Source organism: Castor canadensis, chromosome 1 (genome assembly GCF_047511655.1).
Source record: "Castor canadensis chromosome 1, mCasCan1.hap1v2, whole genome shotgun sequence".
Lineage (NCBI taxonomy): Eukaryota > Metazoa > Chordata > Mammalia > Rodentia > Castoridae > Castor > Castor canadensis.
Genome location: NC_133386.1, coordinates 199,865,381 through 199,892,176, shown reverse-complemented (window position 1 = coordinate 199,892,176; position 26,796 = coordinate 199,865,381). Strand labels below are relative to the sequence as shown.

Here is a 26,796-nt window from a genome sequence, read left to right as displayed (position 1 = left end):
AGATAGGTGTCTCAGTTACTTTTTTGTTACTGTGACCACATACATGAAAGAAACAAGTTAAGGGGAGGAAAATTTTTATTTAAGTTCACAGTTTCCGAGGTCTTAGTCCACCATGGCAGAGTGGACATGGTAGAGCACCTCACAGAACGGTGGGCAGGAAACACAGCCGAGAAAATACTTGTGATGGTCTTCTTTCTCCTTTTACCCATTTTATTCCACCAGCCTAAGGGATGGTGCCACCCACATTCAGGGTAGGTCTCCCTCTCCCTCTCTGTCTCTCTCTCTCACACACACACACACACACACACACACACACTTTAGTTAATAATCTCTGGAAATACCCTCATAGACACACACAGACATATGCTTTACCAATCTCCAAGATGCTTTTAAATCCAATCCCGCTGACAATCAAAATTTACCATCAAACAGGCTCTACCCAAACTAATTCATCCATTTTTAACCCCCATTACCCTGGCTCACCCTTCACTCATATCTCTCTCCATCTCTACCTACTGACACCTCTCTACCCTCAATCACCAAAGCCTGATGCCAATACCACCTTCTCAGACAACCCACTCCTATCCAGTTCCTCCAACCTGGTCATCTCCTGGGCAGTGAGATCAGTCTCCTTTGTGCTACAATTGTTTCTGAACTACTGTCTGCTCTAACAAGCAGACTGGAGGGGAAGGCAAGCACCATAGCATGAGGTCTCAGATGTACAAGCCCGTGATACACATTGGATGAATGGATGGATAGATGGGTGGGTAGATGGGTGGATGGAGGAGTGGGGGATGGAGAGATGGGTGGGTGGCTAGAAGGATGAATGGTGGATGGATGGATGAACAGATGAATGAATGAGTTGTAGGAGGGGAGATGACCCACAAAAAGTTCAATGAGGCCCCCTGCTCCCCTACTGCTCTTGGGAAATAGGATTCCCTTGTCTTAATCCTTCTCCCCCAACGGAGGCTGGGAATGCAACCTTTGTTCCTTCACAATGGACCTCAGTTTCGTATAGATAAGATGAGGACATTGGATTTGATGATTTTTTTAGACTCTTCCAGCTCAAAATATGTGCATCCCTGGCTAGAATCTGCCTGAAAGCAGGGAAAACTGACTGAACTCAGCTCAGCTTAAAGGAGACTATGAAAGAGTTTAGACAAAGATGAAAAGAAGGAAGAGAAGAAGGAAAGAAAAGAAAGGGGGAAGAAGGGAAAGAGAGAAAAAAACATCTATTTCCATATTCCAAATTAAAAATGCACTTAGCATGTAACATTTCTCAAGTACATAATTTCTTTTAAAAAGCCATTTTGAACCCATTGAATTCAGGATCATAGCAGGTAAGTGATGAATCCCCTATTATAGTGAAGAGGCCTTACGCAGGGATAGCCTGGGGCAGAAGATGTCAAAAAGAAGGAGTTGAGGATGTAGGAGAAGGGTGATGGCTCTTCTGGCCACCTTCTCTCCCTCTTTAGCCAGAGCACCTCCTCTATAGTCTACTTTATATGATAATCTTATGAACCCAATATATTGTTTGAATAAAAGGTTTCTGGTGCCTTTTTTTTTGCCCCCAACACCACTTAACTAATGAAGAGAAACAAGAGGCCTAGGAAAAAGTGATTTTTCCCAAGGTCATACAAGTGCATCACACAATCCCCAATAGCCTTGATCCAGGTATCAGAAATCCAGTCACATCCGTGGGAGGCACTGCCTGGATGCAGTGGCCCCTCACTGGGCAGTTGGGAGCATACTCTGGCTCCACCCCAGTGGCTTCAGTGAAGTCACCAGCTGCCTTTAAACAACTCTACTAGGACAGGAACAAACAACCCAAGCCAATTAGTAACCAGAAAATCTCTTAGAGGGCGAACACCAGAAAAGGGGGGCTCAGGGTGGCAGCCCAACTTGCTGCAAGCCTCACAGTCGAAAACCTTCCTAAAACAACCCCTTGGCTGCCTTGGAGCATAATTTAATCTTCCTTTGATGAGTCCGGATCTTGCCCTGCCTCAGGCCACTTGGAGAACATCAATAACTGCTGAGCCCAGGTGGTAAGCAGAGAGGAGGGGTGGAACCCGGGGTTAACCAGCTGACCCTGCTCTGCGGGGCAGTAGGGGGAAGAGCTGGCTGGCACCCCAGCAGGAGGAGTCCAGCCTGAATGCTGGGGTCTAAATGTTATCTTAGCGGAGGAGGGGCCCCAGGCACAGAATAGGAATCCTCTCCCCAGCCAAGGAGCCCTAAGGGACCCCTTCTAGCCCCCAGACTTGGGACGGGGGGAGCTCCCAGGAGTCCCTGGAAGTAGAAACAGTCAACTAAAAGCAGGTAAGAGTGATGATGAAGACTTTGCTAAGAGAGAGGCAATAATAGCACAGTGCCCCTACAGACCTTTGTAGAAAAGTTTAGCTCTGAGGCACAGAAATGGGGTTGGAGACACATTGCCCATGCCTGCCACTGCCTTGCTGGGGAACCATGAGTAAGTTACTTAACTTCTCAGTTTCCTAGCTAATGATGCTGGAATAGTAACAGGGCTGCTGTGAGGGGTAGCTGAGCCTAAAGTTGGCTAGTTCAAGATAGGGTCTTAGTCTCTGCTGAGGAAACAGCTAGAAGGACATACTTCAGAACTCTCCTGGGTTGGCTTTGGGTGAAATTGGATAGTTGGTTGGTTTGGTTTGGCTTGTCTGAATTTTATGCAAGAAACACACAGCATTATATAATTAAAATCAAATTAAGAATGAAAAACAAAACCATAGGGACTGCAGTTGGCCCCCAGAGAAAAGAAGCTACCAGAAGAGGAGCATGTCCTTGGAGGGCAGGATGAAAGGGTGGCCATCTGTTTTGGAGGTTCAGACAGTGGAGGTTCTGGCTGCCCCAGGGGCCCAAAGCATGGTGTCCCTGAGCCCATAAGGACAAACATGGGGGACTTTTTCTGTCTTGGGATGCCCTAACATTTTCTGAGAAGCAGTACCCATGCACCTATTCAGGAGTCACCAGACAGGAAAAGGTGGTACAGTGAAGAATGCCATCTGCTCACAGGTGTAGCCTCTCCCATTGGCTGATCTAAGCTCCAAGTCCTTACAGCATCAGCTTAGAGGGACCTCAGGGCTCAGGCCAGACCCCTTCCTAGACTCCCTTTGCCAAGGCTGCCCAGCCATCTGTACAGCCAGCAGCCCTTTAGGTTTAGCCATGCCATCCTCCCAACTTCCCAACCCTCACCCCACCAGCCTTCGCTAAGGCAGCCCTTTCAGGAGAGCTTGGTGGGTCCACAACATTTTCCCTGCCAGTGATGTTAATCCTCCAAAGAAAGTCAAACATTAGCTCAGGAAACAGCTTATGCCTTATATAAGTCCCCCCTGGGGGAGGCACAAACACAGCTTGTTGGAGCTGAGCTGTCCAACCACAGCAGCTGCCGGACCTTAGGACAGAGCACAGACTCAGCTACATCTACCACAAGCCCCAGCGGATTCAGCCCCAGCCACCAACCAGGTGAGAAGGGATGGAGGGCCCCTAAACCCAGCACCCAGGAACTCCCCACCAAGTCCAGGTCTTCCTCACTGTGACTATTAAAGCGTCTAATGCCCTCTAGGATCTGCTTAGGCTCTTTCTGATACTCTAGAAAAGGGAGCCCAGTCCCGGGAAACTCCCAAAAGCCAGGAGGCTCTCAACTTGGGGAGGTCCTTCCCAGCCAGCAACCTGAGTCGGCTAACCTGTGTATCTGCTTGAAGCAATAAGGGATGTCTTTCATCCACTCCCCCCATTCATCCTGTGTAGCCCATATCCAAAACGGACCCTTCGGTCCCTGCTATGCAGCTTCCACTGTCCTATGCATGCAGCCTAGATGAGTACACACATGCAATCACAGGTATACACATACAATAGAACACACACACACACACACACACAAACTCACACAGTTGTGCCTTTATGCTCCAGCCTAAATGTACCCATACCTGAAGACACCTCTGTGCCCACACACCTGGATATACATCTATACCTGATATACCACATTTCTCCATGCAGCTGGGTACTTCCTTATGCAACCACAGATGAACCTGTGGATATACACATTCTTTACACCTTTACACCCACATAGCTCTACAAGCTTGTGTTCACGTATACGCCTGGGCACATCATCACACATGTGTGGCTCTGCACTGCCCCATAGGCCTACACATCACACACACACACCTCCCAGCCCTAGTGCCATGCTTACAGTTCTGGTTCATCTTGCCCAGCACCATGACTTTCTCCGAGATTCTGGACCGCGTGGGCAGCATGGGCCCCTTCCAATATCTGCACGTGACCTTGCTCGCCCTCCCAATCCTCGGCATGGCCAACCACAACCTGCTACAGATCTTCACAGCCACCACCCCTCCCCACCACTGTCGTCCACCACCCAACGCCTCCTCAGGGCCCTGGGTGCTTCCCACGGGCCCTAATGGGAAGCCTGAGAAGTGCCTCCGTTTTGTTCATCTACCCAACGGCAGCCTATCCAATGAGACCCAGAGAGCCACCGAGCCATGCCTGGATGGCTGGGTTTACAACAGCACCAGGGACACCTTTGTGATGGAGGTATGTCTGTTACCATCTCCCCCTCCACTACCTCAGGTACCCCCACATATCCTATACCACTCGTGGACAGGAGAGGAGGAGGGGGCCTTGCTTTCCTGGGATTCAAGGACAGGGTGCTGGGCAGGCAAAGAGGAAGGATCCAAGTACAGATGCCTTGGATTCCTCCACACTCAGAGTCCAAGAATTTCTTCAACAAACAACTATAGAGAGCACCATCCCTGCTCCTGTGGGGTCTCTAGCCTAGTGGCATAGCACCAGTTAATGAAAGCACCACACAGAGAAAAGTAGAATTACATCTTCAAAGAATTTCGTGCTATGACCTTAGACTATGGGCAGCGGGAGAGTGAGCATTAGAGGAAGCTGCCCTAGAGAGGTGGTCCTGGAGCTGAAATGCGAATGTCAGGCAAGGGTTAACCAGGTCAGGTCATGAGGAAAAAGAGGGAAACTCCATCTGTTGCAAAGGTTTCAAGGTGGGATGCAATGTGGAGGAGGGTGTCATGTAACAGAGAGTTCAAACACTCCCAAGCAAAACCAGAAAGCATTTCATCCACCTCCACGGGCACTCACCAGTTCACCTCCCATTCGCTCGTCCCTTCATGGATTTGCTGGCTCTCTCACCTGCCATTTCCAGGAGCTACAGTTAAATCAGATCATTCAATGATCTGACAGACATTCTTCTGACTGTAGAAGAACATGACAGGAAGAAGGTGAGGAAATGGAAGTTGGCATTTATTCAACATCTACTACCTACCAGGCACATTTTAGTGCTTTGCAGATATTGTCTCATTTGATTCCAACAGTAATGCTCTGTTGAGTGTGATTTCTATCTCCTTTACAGATTTAAAAAAACCACTAAGGCTCAAAGAAGGGAAGTGGCCGCCCAGTGCCACACAGCTGGATAGTTTCATAGCTGGAACTTAAAGTTGAAGATCATAAGTGCAGGAGGATAAATGGTGTTTATAAGAGTTCAAACAAGAGCTACTTCATGGTGGAAGTAGCCTCTGAGGAGAGGTGATGTTTGCATTCCCCCTTGGAGACCATGAGTTCCTCAAATGCAGGATCCAGATTTTGCCTCACTAGAAGAGCTGCCTTGCAAAGCCATTATACCTGGTGCCACCCTGTGGGTATGGGCTTCTGGAATCTAGGGAATGTGGTCTCTCCAAGGGAAGTATTAGTACATCTAGTTCACAGATGAGGAAACTGAGGCTTAACCTGGTTCCCTGACTCTCCCCTGCTGGCAGAGGTAGGGTGGATTTGAATCCAAGGCTATCTACACTCAGCCTATATAATTGTTATTCATTCTTACAAACATATTTATATATAAGTCACTTTTTAAGTGCCAGATACTATTCTAAGTACTTGCAAATATTAACACTTTTAATCTTCTCGACAAGTATAAGGTAGTTAGTATTCCAATCACATTTTTTAGATAGGAAAACTAAAGAATAGTGAGGTTGGTTAGGGTCACAATAATAGGGTGTGTTCAAGGTCACACCCTATTAAGTGGTAGAATCAGGATCTGAACAGGGGCACCTGGTGCCAGAGCTGTGCTCCTAACCATTACATATTCTTTGGTGGTACTGGGATTTGAACTCAGGGCCTCACACTTGCTAGACAGGCACTCTACCACTTGAGTCATTCTGCCAGCCCCCTAGCTGTTACATTTGCTGCTCTCATATCCCCTAGATTATATTTTCTCCTTATCACCCTGCATCAAACATAGTGTTTGAAATGCTTCAAGTATCCAACATATTTACTGATGCCTACTGCAGAATATTGAGCCCAGTGGAATCAAAGAACACATTAGCCCTGCCTCCCCTAGAAGCTCACTTCCAGAGAATACACAGGCCTACCCCTCAAGAGTTCTGGTAGTTTGATGGGATATGCACACTGCCCAAAACAGGGATTTTCAGCTGCCTTGTTGTCTGCTGTATCCCCAGCACCTGGAATAATATCTGGCACAGAGGAGGTACTCTGTGGAATAAATATTTATGGAATGAGTGAATATATGCCCTGTAAACTCTGAATGCTCTGGGAGCCCAAAGGAGAAGTTTTTAACCAGCTGCAGGGAGAATCCCAGAGTGCTTTCTGGAGTCAGCAGTTCCTGCACTGAGTGTGAAGGAGAGGTGAGAGGTAGACAGTGAGTTCAAGTGACCAGATGCATCCAGACACAAGGTACAGTATGTGAGGGGTCAAATGCAACGTCACAGAAACATGAGGAGTGCAGGGCAGTCAGGGTTGCAAGTCACTGTTGCTAGGAGCAAACAGTGGGGTAGAGAGGCCACTGGACATAGGGCTGGAGAGGACAGTAGGAGGGCCTGGCTCGGTCACTCAAGCAAAGATATGGCCTCTGTAATAAGCAATGAAGAGCCATAGTATGAGGTAGTGTTGAGAGAGCAGAGCAGAGTGGTTTGCTTAGACTGCCTTCTGAGACTCGGTCATCACTCTGACTACAAGGTGGAGAGTGGCTGGAAGAGTTTTAGTCTAGCAGCAGCTGACCCAGCAGCACAGGAATCTAGGAGCCTGTTTCATCCTCACAATAGTGCTCTGAAATCAACACCTCTGTTATCCCATTTTCACGGATGAGGAAACTGAGGAACAGGTCACTAGCCCAAGCTATCATAAATGATAGCTCATCCATAAATGATGGAGTGGAGTGACAATCCTGGGGGGGTCAGGCTCCAGAGCCCATGTTCCTTAAGGCTGCATGACCCCTGGCCAACAATTTGTGAGACTGATCGTATACCCTGTAGCCCAATGAGAGTGTTGGGTGGGCAGGCTTACCCACAGATGGGCCTTCCCCGCTTAGAGTAGACCCCCCAGGGCAGGGATGGAGTCCTTCCCACCCATGTCTGTCATCACAGGATGATTTGCATGCCAGTACTCAGTCAATGCTGAATGAAGACCATGCTCCCTCAGAGCCCATAGGGATGCAGACACTGCTGGCTGCTGGACAACAGCTTCCTTTCCAGGTCTCACTTTAGGTGGGCTCCCAGGAGCCTCGCCAAGAGCAGAGGTTGCAGGCCTGGTACCCAGTCAAGCATCAATTCACCTCTGCCAGCCAAGTTCCCACTCACCATTCCAGCAACTGGGGCAATGTGAATCTACATCCCAGCAGGATAGGACACAGGGGTCAGCAGGCCTCTGGGGACTGTACTCTTCTTCACATTAGATCTCATTTAGCTCTGTGTCAGGCTCTAGTTCCCTGGGGACTTTCTGCTAGAGAGTCAATGGGAGGGAGGTCTCTGCCCAGGCATTGAAACATTAGTGGCCAGACCCACCCAGCCACGACACCAACACCACCAATCAGAGGGCAAGTGTAAAGCCCTCTGATTTTTCTGTTCGTTCAGCCATGACAAGTACAAGATGCACTTGCTGAGGGTGGGATGGGATGGAGCTCTGGTTCCTGTGTGACAGAGGTAGAGCAGTGCTGGACCTTACCTAGGGTTGAGTCTCTAGCTCAGAGGCAGAGGACTGGATGTGCTGGCTCTGGTGCAGAGGATGGTAATGAGGAAAGCAGGGGCATTTAGCAATGAGCAAGCTCAGCACAGGTGACCATGGTGAGTAGAAGCAAGAGGCTAGCCCCCATACCAGCCGTATAGGATGGTGTAACTATATAGTTAGGCAGTTAACGTTCATCTCCTGACTCCGCCATTTAGTAGGATGTTATAATTCTCAGAAGTCTCAGTTTCCTCATCCATAAAAAGGGATATAATAGCAAGTTTGAGGATTAAAAGAGATATCACAAAGACAGTGCTTAGCATAGGGCCTGGCACCTACAAGGTATTTAACTAATGTTAGTTGCTGCCTACTGCTTTTAACAGGGATGTCTGAGAATTAAAGGGCTTATATCCTCCAGAAAGGTAGGGGAACCCTGCAGTATAAAGGAGAGTTGTCTATCTTAGCCCTTCCCAGATCATCTAGGCTCCCAGACTTTATTTCCTCCACGATCCCTACCCTGCCCCCAACCTTCCTCCAGTGGACCTAGCTAGTCACCTCTCCTCTCCCACTTAAGCACCAAAATAGGGTGAGAGGACTGAGCTGGTGGAGAGACTGATCCAGCACATGGACTGAGTGGGGGGAACAGAGGTAGCCTCCTTCCCCCATCTGATCCCCTAAGCTTTCCTGGCAGGGGTGACCACAAATTCCTTTCTCTTGGTGCAGCCGAGAGGTCAAGACTTTGCAGAAGGAGCTTTACTAAGACATTAAAAGGAAACAAAGGCCTTCTTTTATGTCTGGAAAGTGTGGAAGCCTAGGTACTGGACCCTGGGTCCCTGGAGAGGACTGTAGCTCACAGCCCCACACCGCTAAACCTCAACCCCATGAACCTCAGGACCTGGCCCTGCATAAGCCTGTCTAAGGCCCCTGGAGTTCCTCTCTGGGTCTTAAGCCTCCCTGTCCTATCTCTAGGGACACAAGAAGACCATCCTACACACACACACACACACACACACACACACACACACACTGTGTCCTTGGAGGCCCTGTGGTCAGATACTATAGAAGCAAGGACCCTGCCCCATAGGAGAGGATCTCCACCCTGGGGAGGAACCCCTTTAGAGTCCCTGGCCAGCCACCTCTAAACTCCCTCCATCCCTATATCCCCATCACCAAATCCCCAGACTTCCCAGCTCCAGGGCACTTATCCATCTCTTATCTCCTGCCCTATTCCTACTTCACATCCCCACTGGCTGCCTTCAGCCCTGATCTGGACAGCCCCTCCTTCCACCTCTTTCCTTGCCTGCAATATAATTCCTGAGATAGGACTTAAGAGCCCCACCCAAGCCACATTTCTGGCCAGCCTGATCCCAGTGATAGCCCTAAGCTAGAAAACCCCTGACCTTGAGCACAGGAGGCCTGAGGCCATTCTGTGGGCTATCCAGGCTCAAGAACTCACTCAGTGGGTACCTGCTGTGTATAGCACCTGAGCTGGTACTTTGCATTCCTTCTGCTGTGACCCTACAAATCAGGTGCTATCATTCCCATTTTGCAGAGGACTATACCAGGCTTAGATCCAGAAAGGAGTGTTTCCAGAAGTGATGGTGGATCAGGGAGTCCTGACTCCATAATCCATGCCTGTCTATTGTATCACATGTCCAAGAGAGCCTTACAATACTGTATGTGACAATAAAAATCAAATCACAATAAGAATTAAGCACCCACTATTTTCCAGGTATAGTGCTATATGCTTGTCATTCTTTACATCGTTTACAATCCTGAGAAGCAAGTACCAAGTACCTACATGTACAAATAAGGAGACTGAACCACAGAAAGGTGAAGTAGTTGCCCTAGGAATGCAAGGCTCCTAAGTGGCAGAGCTGGAGACTCAGGTGTCCTTTTAAGGTTGCACAATATACCTGGCTGATACATAGGGGCAGCAGAGATATTACCCCAAGGTCTGACCTGGCTCCAAAGGCCCCAAAGTTAAGGCGAGTTTTGTTTCCTTGCCCTCACTCAGGTGGTTAGAGACCAGGTCTGAGGGCCTTGGCAGAGTTAATTTTTCCCCACACGCAGCACGGCCCCCATCCTGTTGTCATAGTCTGCAACATGAATGGCTTTTCCTGACCTTCTATGACCCGCTTTGTGCCTTACTTTCTGAGGGGGCCTCCTGACCATTCTCCTTACAGCAGCTCCAGTTCCTAAGCCTTTCTTCACTGCCCTTTAGACCTTGATCAGCCCACTGGCTCTAACCTTGATGGCCTCCTCCAACCTCAATTCTATCCTAGGCTACATTCTTACAGTGGCTCACAAGATATAAGCCTTTCTTCTGGCGGCCCAGGACTCAGAGCACAGCACATAGAGGGGCATCAGAGAGCTGTGGTCATGATCAAGGACACCAGCTGGGGGTTCAACAGACCTGAATCTGAGTCTTTGCCTTGAAATGAACCAAGCTATGCTTGAGCAAGCTCTCCGGGTCTCAGGTTCTTTGCAAATAGAGATCGTCATAGCACTTAACATTATTTGCAAAGCTATCTCCCAAGCGTGTTAGTTAGCCCTTCTCTTTCTTCTCTGCCACCTTCCTGGTGTATCATCCCATGCAGGAAGACAAGGCAGTGAGTTTTCTATCCTTTCCTTCCAGAACCCACTTCCCCTGGGGCTCAGTCACACTCTAAGAAAGAAAAGCCAGGGTCAATAGTGGACTAGGATTTTAGGAACAAGAGCGCTATGCAAAATTTCCACAAGTCAAAGGGAAAGATGAGCCTAGGCAATGTCTAAGCTAGACAGAAACACCAGAATGTCTGGCTCTCTCTAATCATCAAGTTACTTTTCCCTCTCTGGGCCCCATCAGTAGAATATGTATAATATTCCAGTCCTGTTTACTCATTAATTATTCATTAAATAAACTATTACCAACTTCTCTCCTAGCTGCCAGGGATAAAAAGTCAAATAAGATGTTCTCTGCCCTCAGTGAGGTTACAGAACAAAGAAGAGGAAAACAAGTAAATAAGCAGCTAAAATACTGTGTAAAAATGTGCCCCGCTGATGGAAGTATCAGGATGCTGGAAGTAGAAGGAAAGATGAGGGATGCCTTTCCTACACTGGAAGTGTGGACATGCTTCTTAGCCACCACTTATCACTTCATGAATACTTTTTTGACCACCTGCTTGTGTCAGATACCTAGAAAAGAAGTTCTTGGCATTTAGGAAAGATGATCTTGATGTGAGTTTTGAAGGACAGGCAACATTAACAGAGGAAGGAAATCCTAACAAGTGCAAAAGCAAAAGGGAACAGAATAGCATTAAAGCTTCTGTAGAATCATAGTGTAACCTGACTAAATCTGAAGACTCCACCAGCCTGGGCCTGGAGTCACAGAAAAGGAAAACAAATCAGTCTCTTGACACCTTGAATAATAGTGAAGCCTCCTGCTATAGGTTCTCTTAACAGGACCTTCTTAGGAACTTTGCACAGAAAGCATGCCAAAATTCTCTCTAAACATCCTCTTTTCCCCAAAATTCCAGAATGCCTTTAAAAATCTCTCCAATTTGCTTTATGCCTTGTACCCTTATTATAAAGCTCTTCTATTTCCAATCTTTTCCCTATCACCACCAGTAGGCCAGCAGATAATTCAAACATACCGGAATCATGGAGTATATTAGTTTCCAACAAAGCACCACAAATTGGGTGGCTTAAAACAACAAAGATTTTATTGTCTCGTGGATCTGGAGACTAGAAGTCCAAAATCAAGGTTTGGAATGCTCTCTACAAAGGCTCCAAGGCAGAACCCCTCCTTGCCTCTTCAAGCTTCAGGTGGTTGTATGACTCCAACCTCTGCCACCATCATAACATGGTGTTTTCTCTGTGTCTTTCTGTCATGTCTTCTTCTCAGTACACTAGTCATAGTGGATTAAGGGACCTCACTTTAAGTCAGCTAATTACATCTACGACAACCTTATTTACAAATGAGGTCACGTTCTGACACACTAGGTGTTGGAACTTTCATGTGTCTTTGGAGATAGGGAGAGAGACACACAATTCAACCCATAGCAGACAATCGCATGTCTCAGATCTGAACTCCCCGGATTTGTGTTGCTAGTCAGGGCAGCCACGGCCACAGTTCCTCACCCATTCTGACGAGCTTCATTAACCATGAAATCTCTAGGAGCAATTTAAAGTGCAATTGAGGTCCAATTTTTTAAAGAATATTTAACCACAAAGCACTCTTTCTGAGCTTCTGAAGTTTACTAAAGGATAATAACCCTCCTGTAGACCACAGAAAATTTCTCAATCTGGTTGTGGTATGTGGTTGGGTATTTGGTATTAAATACTGTCCATCCTGACATATGCTCATTCTGGTGAAAGGAGGTGGTTCTCTTGGCATTTGGAATGTAGACCTTATAACAATCTCTCTTTTCTTTTTAACTTCTAAGACTCACTACTGTTCTTTTTGTGGAATGTTTACTCATTCAATTGCACAAGTATTTATCGAGTGCCTACTATGTGCTAGGCACTGTTTGGAAAATGAAAATATAGTACAGCTGGGCATCTCAGAACCATCAAAAAAATTTAAATAGGGTGATCAAAGAAGTTCTCATTGAAAATATAACATTTGAGCAAAAAATCTGAAGGAGGTAAAAGAGCAAGCCAAGTGGCTGTCCAGGAGAAGAACCTTCCAGGCAAAGAGAATAATATATGCCAAGACTCTGAAGTCGGTGCTTGCCTTACTTGTGTATGGAACAGCAAGGTGACCAGCTGTAGTGGTCTACATGATGGAGTGAGCAGTAGCAGGTAAGAGCAGAGAGGTGAAAGAGATACAGGTGGGAGCAGATCCTACAGGCATTGTGAACCTTTAAGAATTTTTACATATTCTAAGCATGACTCAAAGTTCAGGAATGGTGAATGGTATTTCTTATACATTTCTCAATTTTCTGGTGTAAACTGGCTTATGACAGTTATTCTAAAGCCTTCATGATTACAAGTCCCACAGTGCTAACCAAGACTCAGCAGATCTGGTCTCAGACTGGAGGAGGTAGCAGCCTTCAACTAGTCCAAACAGGTCTGACATTGACCCCCTCCTGATCCAAACAGAATCTTGATTCTTAAAGTACTAAGTATTATGGAGGTTGAGATACAAATCTAATTTCCATTTCCAATTTCTTGTGGGATGGATTAGGATAGGCTATGCTGCTATGACAAAAGAGTAAACAATTTATGGTTCAAGAATGTAGATGTGTGTTTCTTTCTTATGTAAGCGTTCTAAAAAGAGTAGTAGATCAGGTTAATGGCTGACCAATCTGCTTCTCCTGGTCATTCAGGGACCCAGATTGACAGCAGCTCTGTCATCTTTAATATCTGGTTTCCAAAATTGTTCCAGCTATTGCCATTCCCACTCTCAGGAAGGAAGTATACAAGTACAGGCCAAAGATTCCCTCCTAACCAAATGAAGTGGAAGTAGTACATATGTCTTCCTCTGGCATTTCATTATCAAGAAACACCTGGCTCCACCCAGCCACAAGGTCACCTGGGAAATGTGCTATTTGCTAGGGAGGAAAAGGGTGAATGAATTTATATCGACAGTAGGTATTTCCTTTAGATTTTCCTAAAGGACTTAAACATGGCATGTCACAAAGTACCAGAAATCTCTAGATACCTACTGTCATGCTTCTCACACATCCTTACTTCCTCCTTTATCTTCTTCCCTCTTCTACCAGCTCCCATACCATGCAGACCTCTTCTCAGCTAGAAAAGAACTACTAGCCTTGCCTACCATGCTGGGCCACTCTGCGACAGCGGGAGGACCTAGAGTCTTCATCCACCCCCATTCTCCCTCACTTCCAGAAGAGGAAAGTAGAAAAGAGTCCCCCAGGATATGAGGTTCTTCCCTCACACTGTTTTTCTTCCAAAACATTCTTAGGGAAGCGTTTCTAGGGAGCAAAATTCTCTACTTCATTACACGAGTAATTCATAATGGCTGGAGCAAAGGGTGTGTGCTGGTATTAGCAGGAGACTAGACAGGTAGGCTAGAGCCAGGGCATGAAGGGCCTTATAAACCTGTCAGCAGAGCTTACCTTTATTCAAGGGGCAAGAGGGAGCCAGTGAACACTTTTGGTAGAACAGAAATCTGATTGGAGTCAGTGTTGTAAAAGCCATTCAGGTCATCACAGAAAGAATGGAAAAGAAGGGATAAGAATGAAAGCTGAGACTCATATCAAAAGGTTGTCACAGTAATCCTCTCTGAGTCTCAGTTTCCTCATCTGTAAAATGGGACACATAATAAGGTTGTTGTGAGGATTAAAAAAGTTAGAGCCCAGTGTTATAGTGCATGCATGTAATCACAGCTACTCAGGAAACAGAGATCAGGAAAATCAGACCAGCCAAACAGTTAGCAAGACTCCATCTCAACCAACAAGCCAAACAAAGTGATATATGCTTGTTATTTCAACTACACAGGAGACATAGGTAAGAGGATTGTAGTCTGAAACCGGCTCAGGACAAAAATGCCACCAGATCCTATCTAAAAAATAATTAAAGCAAAAGGGGCTGGGGCATGGCTTAAATGGTAAAGGACCTGCCTAGTGTGAGGCTCTGAGTTCAAACCTCAGTACCAAAAAAAAAAGGTAAAATATAGAAAGCTTACTTAGAACGGTGCCTGGTACTTAGTCAGCCCTTAGTAAATACCAGTTGTCACTATAACCCAAGGGTGAGATGGTGAAGCCTATACTAGGGCAAAAAGTGGAAATATAAGAATCCAGATTCAAGAAATGTTTTTTGGATATCTTATAGTATTGCTAGTTACCAGTCTTGACTTTTGTCGTCTCTTTTAACATTTGCCTTGTGAAGTTTCCTGTTCCATTTTCCTTAAAAACAAAACAAATCAATCAATATTTTAAATACTTGCTAGACAGTCAATACTCTGTCTGGATATCTCTTCATTCCTCATGTTTTTCTTCATATTTTCAGACACTTACGCTGTCTCCTACTGCTTACCCAAACCATTGAATTGTTGCTTTTCTTCTGGATAAAAGAATAATAATTCCATATCAAGCAATCACCTCATCAGATAATTTTCCTCAACTACCTTCTGCTTATATATGCTCTGAATCAACGTATAAATTGCTTTGTAAATTGCTTTGACAAAATAATGTTGACATATTGACAATTGAAAAGTATTTTCTCATGAATTTACAGAAATAAAAACTTCCTCATGGACAATAGGTACAATAACCATTGAGCAAAAAAAAAACCAATGTTTTTAAAATGGCAGAAACTTGAGGGTCAAGTGATTATGGGGTAAGAAGAGAGAGAAAAGTCAAGCAAGTAAGATTACCAGCGTGATCTCACTCACATGTGGAACTGAAAAAAGTTGAATGCCTAGAAGTAGAGGAGAGAATGGGGCATGAGGAGAAGGGGTCAAAATGGTCAAAAGGCACAAAGGGTACAAAGTTTTGGTTAGACATGGAAAGTAAGTTTTGAAATCTATTGTGCAGCAAGATGACTAATAGTCAGTCATGATGCATTGTAGGTTTCAAAATAACCAAGAGAGGCTATTTCAAGTATATCATCACAAAAAATGTCAAGTAAGTGAGATGATGGATGAATTCATTAGTTTGATTTAGTCAACTAACATAATGAAACATTATTCTCCATAAATATAATACAGTTATGATACATCAATTAAAACAATTTAACTGTTTGGCAGGACTGTTTGTTTGAACTCAGGGCTTCGCATTTTGCAAAGCAAGTGACTCTGCTGTATAAGCCACACCTCCAGTTCATTTTCCTCTGGTTATTTTGGAGATGGGGGTCTCTCAAACTATTTGCCTCTAACTATTTGCCTGGACTGGCCTCAAATCATGAGTCTCCCAATCTTAGCCTCCCAAGTAGCTAGGACTACAGGCGTGGGCCACTGGCACTGGACTAAATAATATAAAAATTTTAAATAAATATTTTTAAAAGAGAAGGTTGTCACTCACTGAGATTGGGACCTTACAAAGAATAAGGTGACAAGTCCTGTCTGAGATGTCCATGTGACCGCATCCAGGGCATTTTCAAGTAGGCAGAGGAATCTACTACTCTGGAGGCCTGGAGGTAGAAGTTGGGCTGGAGAAATGAACTTGGAGTCTTCAGTATAAACAGTCATTGAAGCTGTAGGGACAGATGGCATAGCCAGGGGAAAGCAGATAGAAGGATCCGGGAGAAGCCCTGGGAAACTTTAAAAGCTAGGCAAAGGCAAAGGAGCCCAGGAACAAAAACCAAGGGTGATAAAGAGCAGGAGGAAAACCAGCTAGAAAGAGAGATCAGCAGTGACCTTGGCACCAAAGATCAAGCCAGGACAGGAGATGGAGGGTCCCATTGTGTTAGTGGAAAAGACATCACTGGTGGCTTTGGTGAGCACAGCTTCAGTGAACCGGTCAGGGCAAAATTGAGAAATGAGAGGAGGATGAGTGTGGTAGCAAGTGTAATTCCCCATTCAAGAGATTTGGCTTGAACAGAGAGGGTTGAAATGGAGTGAGTATGGAAAAAGACTTTAAGGTGCAGAAATTTGAACATACACAAATGCTGATAAGGAGGAGTCGGGAAAGAGAAAAAAACTGAGGCATGGGGTGGTGGGAAGTGACACCAATAGAGTAATGTAATGCCTCCATGGAGAAGAGAGGGTGAGGTCAAGGGAAGAAGTCAAGGGCACAGGCAGAGCAACTGGCCTTAGATGTGTGGGGGAAAGGAGATGGTGAGCAAGGAGCTACAGGGACATGGGCTAGATTGGAGCGGGGGAAGGTTGAGGACAGATGTGGATGGGGCAACTGAGCAGTCTTAGTAAACCACACACAAACTTGAAGAATGCCATCATCACATAACCATGGGACAGGGACCCAAGACCCACAGCCAGACCCAAGGAGCCCCAGGGCCAGAAGGAAGGAGGAACTGGTGCATGGGAGGCAGGGGCCAGGTTCAGGGAAGCCATGCCAGGGTGGTGGGACAGGGAGCACAGGTGTGGAGTAGCAGACTGAGCATGACTGGGAAGACTGGGCTGCACTGAGCTGGGCTGGCCCTTCCTTGCTCTTGTGCAGTGGGACTTAGTGTGCAGCTCCGGCAAACTGAAGGAGATGGCCCAGTCTATCTTCATGGCAGGCATATTGATTGGAGGGCCCACGTTTGGAGAACTGTCTGACAGGTGAGACTTCCGGGCACAACCCATGAGAACCCCACCCACAGGGACATTCTGTCCCCCCCATACACTCCCAAGGAGGCAAGAGCTGGGGGAAGTAGAAAGAATGACCCTTGCCATGTGGCCTTGGCAGGCCCCAGTCCCCTTCCAGGCCCCAGTCTTCACTTGGTCCCAAAGTCCTTACAACTTGAGTTCTCTGGCCTTCCAGACCCAGGAAAAAGCCTGATTTTCAAACACAGTGTTGTGGCTATATGGCCTGAAGGCAAGGTGATGGACTGCTTAGAGATAAGTGGTCTTTTGACCTCTGCTCAGTCAGCTAAGCTGGGGGTGGAGAAAATAATTCATTAACTCTACTCTCTTAACTGCAAACTTGTTGAAAAACAGCAATTACCAGCAAGGGTCTAGGGAGGGAGTCATATGCTCCATCTGGTCCTTGGGGTGGGGGTGGGTATCCAGCCCTTTGCCCCAAAGCCTGCAGAGTCACTCATCCTGGCAGATGCACAGTGGCTAACCTGGCCCTTCCTCTCCTTTGAGCTGCAGGTTTGGCCGCAAGCCCATCCTGACATGCAGCTACCTGCTGCTGGCAGCCAGCGGCTTAAGCGCTTCCTTCAGCCCTAACCTCCTCATCTACATGATCTTCCGCTTCCTGTGTGGATGCAGCATCTCAGGCATTAGCCTGAGTACCGTCATCTTGAGTGAGCTACAAGGGGGGCAAGGAACAGGGTTTTGGGGCATACCAGCTGAGAGATTGGGTCTGGGCGGGGCTCAACAAGAGAGCTCCCTGTAACTTTGATCAAGGTATTGCCCCTCTCAGAACCTCAGAAGTCCCTCTGAACTTAACAATAATCACAAGCATAATGATGGCAGCTATTAGTCCTATTGAGGACTTCCCCTAGGCCTGGCACTCTACCAGGTACACTTTCTCATTTAGCCCACACAATGGGGTGAGTGATGCTGTTATATCTGTCACACAGATGAGGAAATTGAGGCAAAGCAAGGCACTTGCCACTGAATAGGCAGTAGTCAAGAGTAAGAACTGGGGAGCAGATGGATCCAGGCATAAGTCCTACCTCCCTGAGCCTCAGCTACAGCATCTATAAAATGGGCATGAGGAAGCCTTGAAATCAGGATGAGGTCAAGTAGCTACTGGGAGGTGGAAGCTGAAGCCCCTTCACAAGGAGATGCTTTGGGCCTATCAGGACCCTAATCTTGCCTTTGGATTCCTCCCACAGATGTGGAATGGGTGCCTACTGGGATGAGGGCCATCTCATCAACAACAATTGGGTACTTCTACACCATTGGCCAGTTCATTCTGTCCGGCCTGGCCTACGCTATCCCCCAGTGGCGCTGGCTACAGTTAACCGTGTCTCTTCCTTTCTTCATCTTCTCCCTGACATCCTGGTATGTGGCCTTCTCCTTTTTTCCTTTTCTCCTACCTCCTTAGTCCCCTATCCCAAGGCCAAACAGGGGGATCTCATGTCTAACCTGGCTGACCAACTCTGTCTCCAACACCTTGGGCCCAGGAAGGGCACTCCATGGTGGAGGAGCTACGTACACAAAAGCGTGTTGCAGAAGAGAACAAGTATTGGAGGCCAATGGGGACTGCCTGCAGCTGAAGAAGAGGCTGGGCTGTGAAGAGCACAGAAAGCCAGCAAGGCTCAACTTCACATGGAGGAAGATGGAAAGCTACCAAAGGTGTCTATGGGACTGACAGGCCTGACCATTTGTGAAAGAATGGCCCAGGACAGAAAAAGCAAGAGAAGAGAGAAGACTGTATAGGCAAGATTCTGAGGGATAAATCTGAAAGACAGATTTAAAGGAAGAATCTACAGAATCTGGGGACTTCCAGATTTGAAGTATGAAGGAAAGAAAAGCCCTCAGAAGATCTCAAGCTTGAGAACACTGGGAGAATCCAGGTGCCTGGGTAGGATATCCAGAGTAGGTAGAGAACTCATTATCAACACATCCAACCCAAGGCCACATTGAAAGATAAGAAATGAGCCTCCATAACTCATTGTTAGAGCCAAAGTACTGGAATTTACAAATAAGCCCAAGAAAAGTTGTGAAATCACCTATGTTGTCTGTGATCCTTTTTACATCTCTGTGTGATGGAGGCATTATTGTCCCCATTTAACAGATGAGAAAACTGAGGCTCAGAGAAGAAACCAATTGTGCAAAGGTTACATGGAAAGGTATAGAACTGAAATGAAACCTCAAGTTGAAAACAAAAATGAAGCTCCTAGACAGGATGGGCAATTTGGGGGTAAGAGAGAAGGTCAGTAGGTCCGGAACAAAGCCAGAGGCATGTCCACAGACTAGGATGGGAGCAGAAAAGGTCTTCACCTTTTCAGGTCAGCAGACAAAACAGAGGCAGGTGGTCAGCTGAATACAGTTGAGAGTTTGGCCCCTTCACCGTGTAACGGTGGGGCAAATCTTACCCACTCTGAGCTTCAAACTTTTTAGAAGTAAAGTGGGGATATCGCCTGTTTCCCAGAGTTTTGTTGGTCTGGCATACAGAAAGGCCTACTAATTGGAAGGCAATGCTGCCATTATTCTCAAGAAAAGGCTAGAGTCCAGGTCCTGGACAAAATGTGTGGGAGGAAGTCCTTGAGAATCTTGAGGACAGCAGACTCAGAGCCTATCAGAGCAGAAACAGAAAGCATAAGGTTATGCAGGTGAGTAATGAGAGACCCAGGAAGCCACCTGGCTAGAGGTGTAGCCTGAGGCCAGGTGACCAATGCCCAATACTTGAGGGCCCTGGGAATGTGGCCCTGCCCCTTCATCATCAGAAAAACAGGGAATTGAACTCAAGGAATGCTGGGGAGATAGAGGTGCAGGACCCTCTAACTATCCAGCCCTGACCATGCTGTCTCCTTCCCAGGCTCCACGTGCCTTAGCCTAGGGCCTGAAGTTTCTAGCTAAGGAAGACACCCAACAACAACAAAGAGCTCAGGTGGGGGGCAAAGGAAAGGCTCTTCTGGAAGAGAATGCTGGAATTTATACTTGCTACAGTCAGTCCAGGTGCAAAGATGAGCCAAGTTTAAATGTCTTGGAATCTTCAATCACACAGCTCAGGTTTCTGAACCTCCTACCCATTGTCCCTGGTTGTTGATGTTCTTAGCCTCTCAAGAGGGGCTCTGGAAGTGGGGGAGTCACTGTGACTTGACTCTGCCTCCCAGGTGGACACCAGAGTCTATACGCTGGATGGTCCTGTCTGGAAAGTCCTCAAAGGCCCTGAAGACGCTCCGACGGGTGGCTGCCTTCAATGGCAAGAAGGAGGAGGGGGAAAAGCTCAGCTTGGAGGTAGGTGCAGGGACAGACTGCGTGTGGAGTCAGGTGGGAGGGGGAAACCTATGCACTTTGCTTTGAGGCCAGCCCTTCCACTTGCCCCATCTGATCCCCAAATTAGCCCTCTGTCCACTAACAGCACCCTTCCTTCTCCTGTGTCCAAAGGAGCTGAAATTCAACCTGCAGAAGGACATCTCCTTGGCTAAGGTCAAGTATGGTTTACCTGACTTGATCCGGATACCCATCCTGCGTCGGGTGACCTTTTGTCTCATCCTGGCCTGGTAAGCCACCACCCCTCCCCGCCCATACTTGCCAAAGCAGGGGTGATGAACAAAGCCACCAACAGTATCACCTAACAGCAAGGCCTAAAGCACCTGCAAAAGAAGTCAAAGAATGACTGCTGAGGGCCATCATGGCCCAGCCTCAAGCCCAGAAATCTGTTGCATCTCTGCCCAAACACCCAGGTCCAATCATCAAGGTCCGCTTTCCTCTAGGGTCACACCCCTCCCACAGGACAAGTGCTCCAGACCCCTTCATCAGCTTACGTCCTGGCCACAGCAGTTTCCCCCATGCTTTCCCTCTCTGTCACTGCCACCAACTGTCGCAGCTCTTCCCTCTGGAACCCCACAGAGCAAGGCTAACCCTTTTGACTTTAGACAGAAATTATGTGTCACCCAAGTTTTCTCTTCCGTGTGACATTCTACAGCATCGGAAAAGCCTTTCTGTGATATGATTGTGAGGCTATTCTCCATCCTGGTCTTCTCCATGCAAATAGAATCCAATTTGTCCAGCACTTTGCACAGGGGATCGCAAAATTCCAAGAGGAGAAGGAGTTCTTGACCCTGTTCACAGCTTGACTTTCACCTACCCCAGTCTGGATGTTCAGTTTCTATCTAATCAAGGAAAATAATTTACCACTGCCTCCTTTGGTCTCTGAGAGTCCCTCCAGTCCTGTTATCATCTAGTGTCAATTGCAGGCATCCTTGACATGACACCCTAGATCATGCCTATGTCAGACATGGCCAGTCAATCCCAGCACTTTGTCACCAAGCCCAAACACAATCTCATGAACCTCAAAACTGTACTCAAGCAGAGTGCAAACAGTTGCAGATGGTATAAGGAATGAAACTATTCACCATCCCACATAACCTAGTGACCTGTGTGTTTTTTGGTTTTTGGGTTTTTTTGGCAACACTGGAGTTTGAACTCAGAGCCTCACACTTGCTAGGCAGGTGCTCTTACCACTTGAGCCACTCCACCAACCCCCAGTGACCAGTACAAGAACAGCCACAGCCTGGCTGAGATAGGAAAATGAGGTGCTAACCAGTCCTTCTCTTTCTTCCAGGTTTTCCACTGGTTTTGCCTACTACAGTTTGGCTATGGGAGTGGAAGAATTTGGAGTCAACCTCTACATCCTCCAGATCATCTTTGGCGGGGTTGACATCCCAGCCAAGTTCATCACCATCATCTCCTTAAGCTATCTGGGCCGGCGCCTCACTCTAGCCATTGTCCTGCTCCTGGCAGGAGGGGCCATCTTGGCTCTCATCTTTGTGCCTTTGGGTGAGAGGCTGGGGATGCCCAAGAACCCTCTGGGAGAGGCTGCTACAGGCTAGAAAGTAGAGGTACCCAGGACTCCAGCTCTGTTGGCTCTGCCTCTAATTCCTTGTGTGGCCTTGAACTGGTCCCTGTACTCTGTGGGGCTCAAGTCACTCTGCTAGAAAATCATTCAGTTGGGCTAGATGACATCAAAGCTCCTCAACAGATCTAACTTGGACTGGACAAAGAATGATGTGTGAGGAATTGCTTGGGGATTGGGTATGTCTTAGATGACATCACTCCAGAGGACAAGCTGAAATGGAGAAATAAGAAAGTCCAGTGATGGAGAAATACCTCACCTCCTACTTCACCATGACCTTGAAAACCACTTTTATTTTATATAGATGTTTGTTGATACATCAATATCCTTCCAAAGGAATTTGGTGTCTTTTAGAACAAGAATATATATATCCAACAAAATATAAATGGGCACAAGGAATCAGAGCCAGGGGAAAACACAAATACAGCAGAACACAACATGAAAAGCTTTAGAAATAGCAGAGGGTCTGTTACCTTTTAAGTTTGGATCTGAGCTTCCTATCAGCCATATCAAAAGGGAGACAGGTCTGCTAAGGAGTGAGTACACTCAGTGAGCACTCAGGTGCTCCTGGACTCCAAGGCCCACCACATTTTCTTCCCTCTGAAGACATGCAGACGCTGAGGACAGCACTGGCTGTGTTTGGAAAGGGATGCCTGTCTAGTTCCTTCACCTGCCTCTTCCTCTACACCAGTGAACTCTACCCCACAGTCATCCGGTAGGTGCTGGACCTAGGGTGGGGGCCAGGCAAAAGATACAGGACCAGGTGGACTGTGGCATCCTTCGGCTCCCAACCCAGAGGTCCCAGGGCCATCCTTTAACAACCCCACACAGAGGTTGCCAATCCCTACTCTGACCCCTTCCAGGCAAACAGGTATGGGCGTTAGTAACCTGTGGGCCAGAGTGGGAAGCATGGTAGCACCACTCGCGAAGATCACGGGTGAAATACAGCCCTTCATCCCCAATGTCATCTATGGGACCTCAACGATTCTGGGAGGCACTGCTGCCTTCTTCCTGCTTGAGACCCTCAACCGGCCCTTGCCAGAGACAATTGAAGACATGGAAAGCTGGTGAGTTCACTGCCTCTGGCCCACACCAGAGCTCCCCCTTGGGGAAGCATGTCAGGGCTCAGGGCCCTTCCTGCGTTCTCTATCTCTAGGCTCCAGCAAGCAAAGGGGACAAAGCAGGAGCCAGAAGCAGAAAAGGCATCCCAAAGGATCCCTCTGAAGCCTCGTGGCCCCAGCTGAGGACAACAGAACCCCCTTTCCCTGCCCGCCAGAGACTGATCCCAGCCATAGCCTTGTCTGCCTCTGGGCTCCTCAGGCACTTCAGAGGTGTAGGGGAGGCCTTGGATGAGTACATGCTCCTAGAACAAAGCTTTCTGAGGCTTTTCCACCACCACCACCTCCACCAGAGCCCCCAATCCAGCCCTGACCTATTCAAAGTTTTGGCCTCAGGCCTTCCCATACCCTCTCATCCACCCTGCAACCAGGCTCTGCCATTCTTCTATATCTCCCTTCTCTACCAGTCACTTTCCCCCACTCACCCAGCCCTCATCTCCTGAGGCCCTTTGACTCAGCCTTAACAGATAGTTTCCCCTTCTTTCCCCAAATCTTTTTTTTGATGTGAAATTTCAATAAACAGTGATAAAGAACTCAAGCCATGTTGAGTGGGGATGGGGAAGAGGGCTAACCACCATGAGGATATGTGAGCACACATCTGTTCATCTTCACTGTATTTGTATTTGCATACAAATATGGGCACATACCTACACATGTACATGTGTGCTAATCCATTTGTGCTGCTATAACAGACTACCACAAGCTAGGTAATTTATAAACAATAGAAATTTATTGTTTACAGTTCTAGAGGTTGGGAAGTGAGATCAAAGCATTGTCATTCAGTATCTAGTGAAGGCCATCTTGATCTGTCCCCATCGAACAGAACAGTGGAAAGGCAAAAGACCAAAGCTGGTTCCCTCCACCATTTCATAAGGCAATAATCCATTCATGAGAACAAATCTTTGTTAGTTTTCCATTGCTATGACAAAATTATTGACATAAACTTAAAAGGAGGAAATGTTGATTCGATTCACAGTTCAAGGTTCCAATCCATGGTCACTTGGCCCTGTTGCTTTGAGAATAAAGCAGGGAACATGTGGTAAAGCAAAGCTCACCTCATGGTAGTCCCATTATCCTCTTCAAAAGCACACTCCCAGTGACATAAATTCCTTCCACTAGGCCCCACCTCCCAAAGGCTCCACCAACTGGGGACCAAGCCTTTAACAGATGAACTTTGGGGGAACATTTAAGATCGAAATCATAATAAGAGTCCTCATGACTTCATCACTTCCCAAAAGGCCCTATCTCATTATACCACCACACAGGGATTAAGTTTTAAGACATGAATTTGATATTCATGTCATAGCTTGGAAGAGTGCTTTATGAATCCTTTTGTGTGTGTGTGTGTGTGTGCGCGTATGTAGTGGTACTGGGGCTTGAACTCAGGACCTCATGCTTGCTAGGCTTGAAAGGCAGGTACTTTACCTCCTGAACCATTCCACCATCACTGGGAAAGTACTTTGTTGTATGTGTCCATCAGACCTGTGCTTGTAAATACCATGTGTATGTCTACACATCCCAACATGTATGTGTACTGATGACTGAACAAGCTTGGAGTAGCTGTAGAAAGAAGCTGGGACGCTCCAATCCTGGGTCCTCTCACCTCACCTGCTCACCTCAAATCTCTGATCTGTGTACCAGTACTGAACCCAGTGAACAGCTTTATCTCCTGTTTAACTAAGAAAACCTCAGTCATAGCAGAATGCCAATAACGTCTATGACCATGTTCCTCACTTCCTTCCAGTCTCAAGAGAAGGTCCTTCTACCAGGGCTCTGCATCCAGCCTCTCCCACCAGCAGCCATCCTCTTTCTTCCTTGGGTCTCTACCCACTCCCCCTCCCCTAGTGCCAGTCTATCACAGTTAAACAAGATCAAGTGTCTCGCATCTTAACAAAACTCACAAAGCAAACAACTAAACTCTCTGTGGGTCCTATAGCTCTTTCCAGGTGCCATACAATCTTATAAAAATTTCTCCTCTTCGGAGCTAAACTTCATAAAGCAGCTGTCTGCATCTTCTGCATTCACTTTCTATACATACCTCTCCCTTGCTGAATCAATAGGTCACCTTTCATCCTTCCTCTTACTAGGCCTGTCAGCAGATTTGGCCCTTCTTTCCCAGGACTTCTGCCTCTAACATTCCAATGAAAATATAATTTGAGCCACAGGTGCAAATTTATTTATTTATTTTTTTATTCATATGTGCACACAATGTTTGGGTTATTTCTCCCCCCTTCCCCCGCCCCAACCCCCTCACCCCCTCCTTTTCCCCCCCATCCCCTCGCTACCTGGCAGAAACTATTTTGCCCTTATCTCTAATTTTGTTGAAGAGAGTATAAGCAATAATAGGAAAGACCAAAGGTTTTTGCTACTTGAGATAAGGATAGCTATACAGGGAGTTGACTCACATTGATTTCCTGATGCAAATTTAAATTTAAATGGTTTTCTAGTAGTCGTTTTTGAAACACAAAAATAAATAAACAGGTGAAATTAATTTTAATAATATATACATAACAATATATTTTACTTAGCCTAATACATCTATTATCATTTCAACTAATGACTAACTTATTGTTGAGATAGTTTTTAGTCTTTAATTCATACTAAGCCTTCAAAATCTGGTGCGTATTTTACACTAACAGAATATCTCAATTTGGAGTCACTCAATTCAAGCACTCAGTAGTAGTTACTGGCTACCATACTGAACAAATCCAACATACTCCGGGGCTTTAATTATCAATCACAGAGATAATGACTACTCTCAAATCTATATTTAGAGACTTGAGAGAGTTAATGAAAATGAAAAGGTTTGTATTGCACTCTTGCTTCAACATTTCAGTGACTTCCCATGGGGATAAAGTTTCAACCCTCCTGTAAACCCTGCCCCCAAAATCAAGCCCCAACTGCCTCAGTGCTTCAGTTTTAACACTACCTATTTTGCACCCTGAAATCCAGCCTCACCATCTCTTTCAGTTCACAAACTGCCCCAGCCCTTCACACATGACCAGCACTTGACCTCTTTAAATAATCTGACTCCCACTGCACTTGGTTATCCCAACTCATCCTTAAGGTCTGACCTTGAGTGTCTTCCTCCAAAAATATCCTCTGTGGTTCCCCAGAGCCTTGGGTTAGGTGCCCTGCTTATCACATACTGAATTGTGGTTACAGTTGTGGCTTCTGGTCTCCCTAAGAAGCAAACCCCAAATAAGGATTTGAATGTAAGTAGTTTATTTGGTAGGAGAGCCAAGAAAGCAGGAAATGGGAGGGGAGTAAGTCAGGGAAGGGAAACAAGAGCCAGGTGGAGAGAGAATAAGCATGGCAGAAGAATTCCCCCTGCCACCCTATTGTCACTCAGTCTTATAGGAAATTGATGGGACTGGCCATTTATAATAATTTTGGATGCAGAGCCCCCCCTCCTTTGCCAACCCTTAAATAATCTAGGACTAGCACCCATGACAAGCTTTGTGCCTCACTGCCCACTGTGATCTGAATTTTACTTTGAAGGTTACCAGGCCCCACCTGGTTTCTACCTTGGAGCCTGATTCTATCCATGGAGTTTTTCTACCTTGGAACCTAGAATCAGACTATAA

The 26,796-nt window shown here is 46.6% G+C and overlaps 1 protein-coding gene across 4 annotated transcripts; it reads left to right on the top strand.

The window, feature by feature from the left end:
• Positions 1 to 1,926: 1,926 nt before the first annotated feature.
• Positions 1,927 to 23,742, top strand: Slc22a8 (solute carrier family 22 member 8). 4 transcript variants are annotated; one of them, XM_074047762.1, is made up of 12 exons: positions 1,927 to 2,045; positions 3,395 to 3,477; positions 4,227 to 4,563; positions 17,070 to 17,173; positions 17,708 to 17,862; positions 18,400 to 18,568; positions 20,347 to 20,470; positions 20,621 to 20,736; positions 21,801 to 22,015; positions 22,698 to 22,806; positions 22,955 to 23,158; positions 23,248 to 23,742. In XM_074047762.1, exons 3-12 carry the CDS (start codon positions 4,231 to 4,233, stop codon positions 23,333 to 23,335), a joined length of 1,617 nt encoding a protein of 538 aa, XP_073903863.1. In that variant the 5' UTR covers positions 1,927 to 2,045; positions 3,395 to 3,477; positions 4,227 to 4,230; the 3' UTR covers positions 23,336 to 23,742. The 4 variants fall into 4 exon arrangements, with proteins under 4 accessions (XP_073903863.1, XP_073903878.1, XP_073903868.1 ...); XM_074047777.1 differs by having other exon boundaries at positions 2,029 to 2,045; positions 4,479 to 4,563; XM_074047767.1 differs by lacking the exon at positions 1,927 to 2,045 and adding an exon at positions 2,298 to 2,316.
• Positions 23,743 to 26,796: the final 3,054 nt, after the last annotated feature.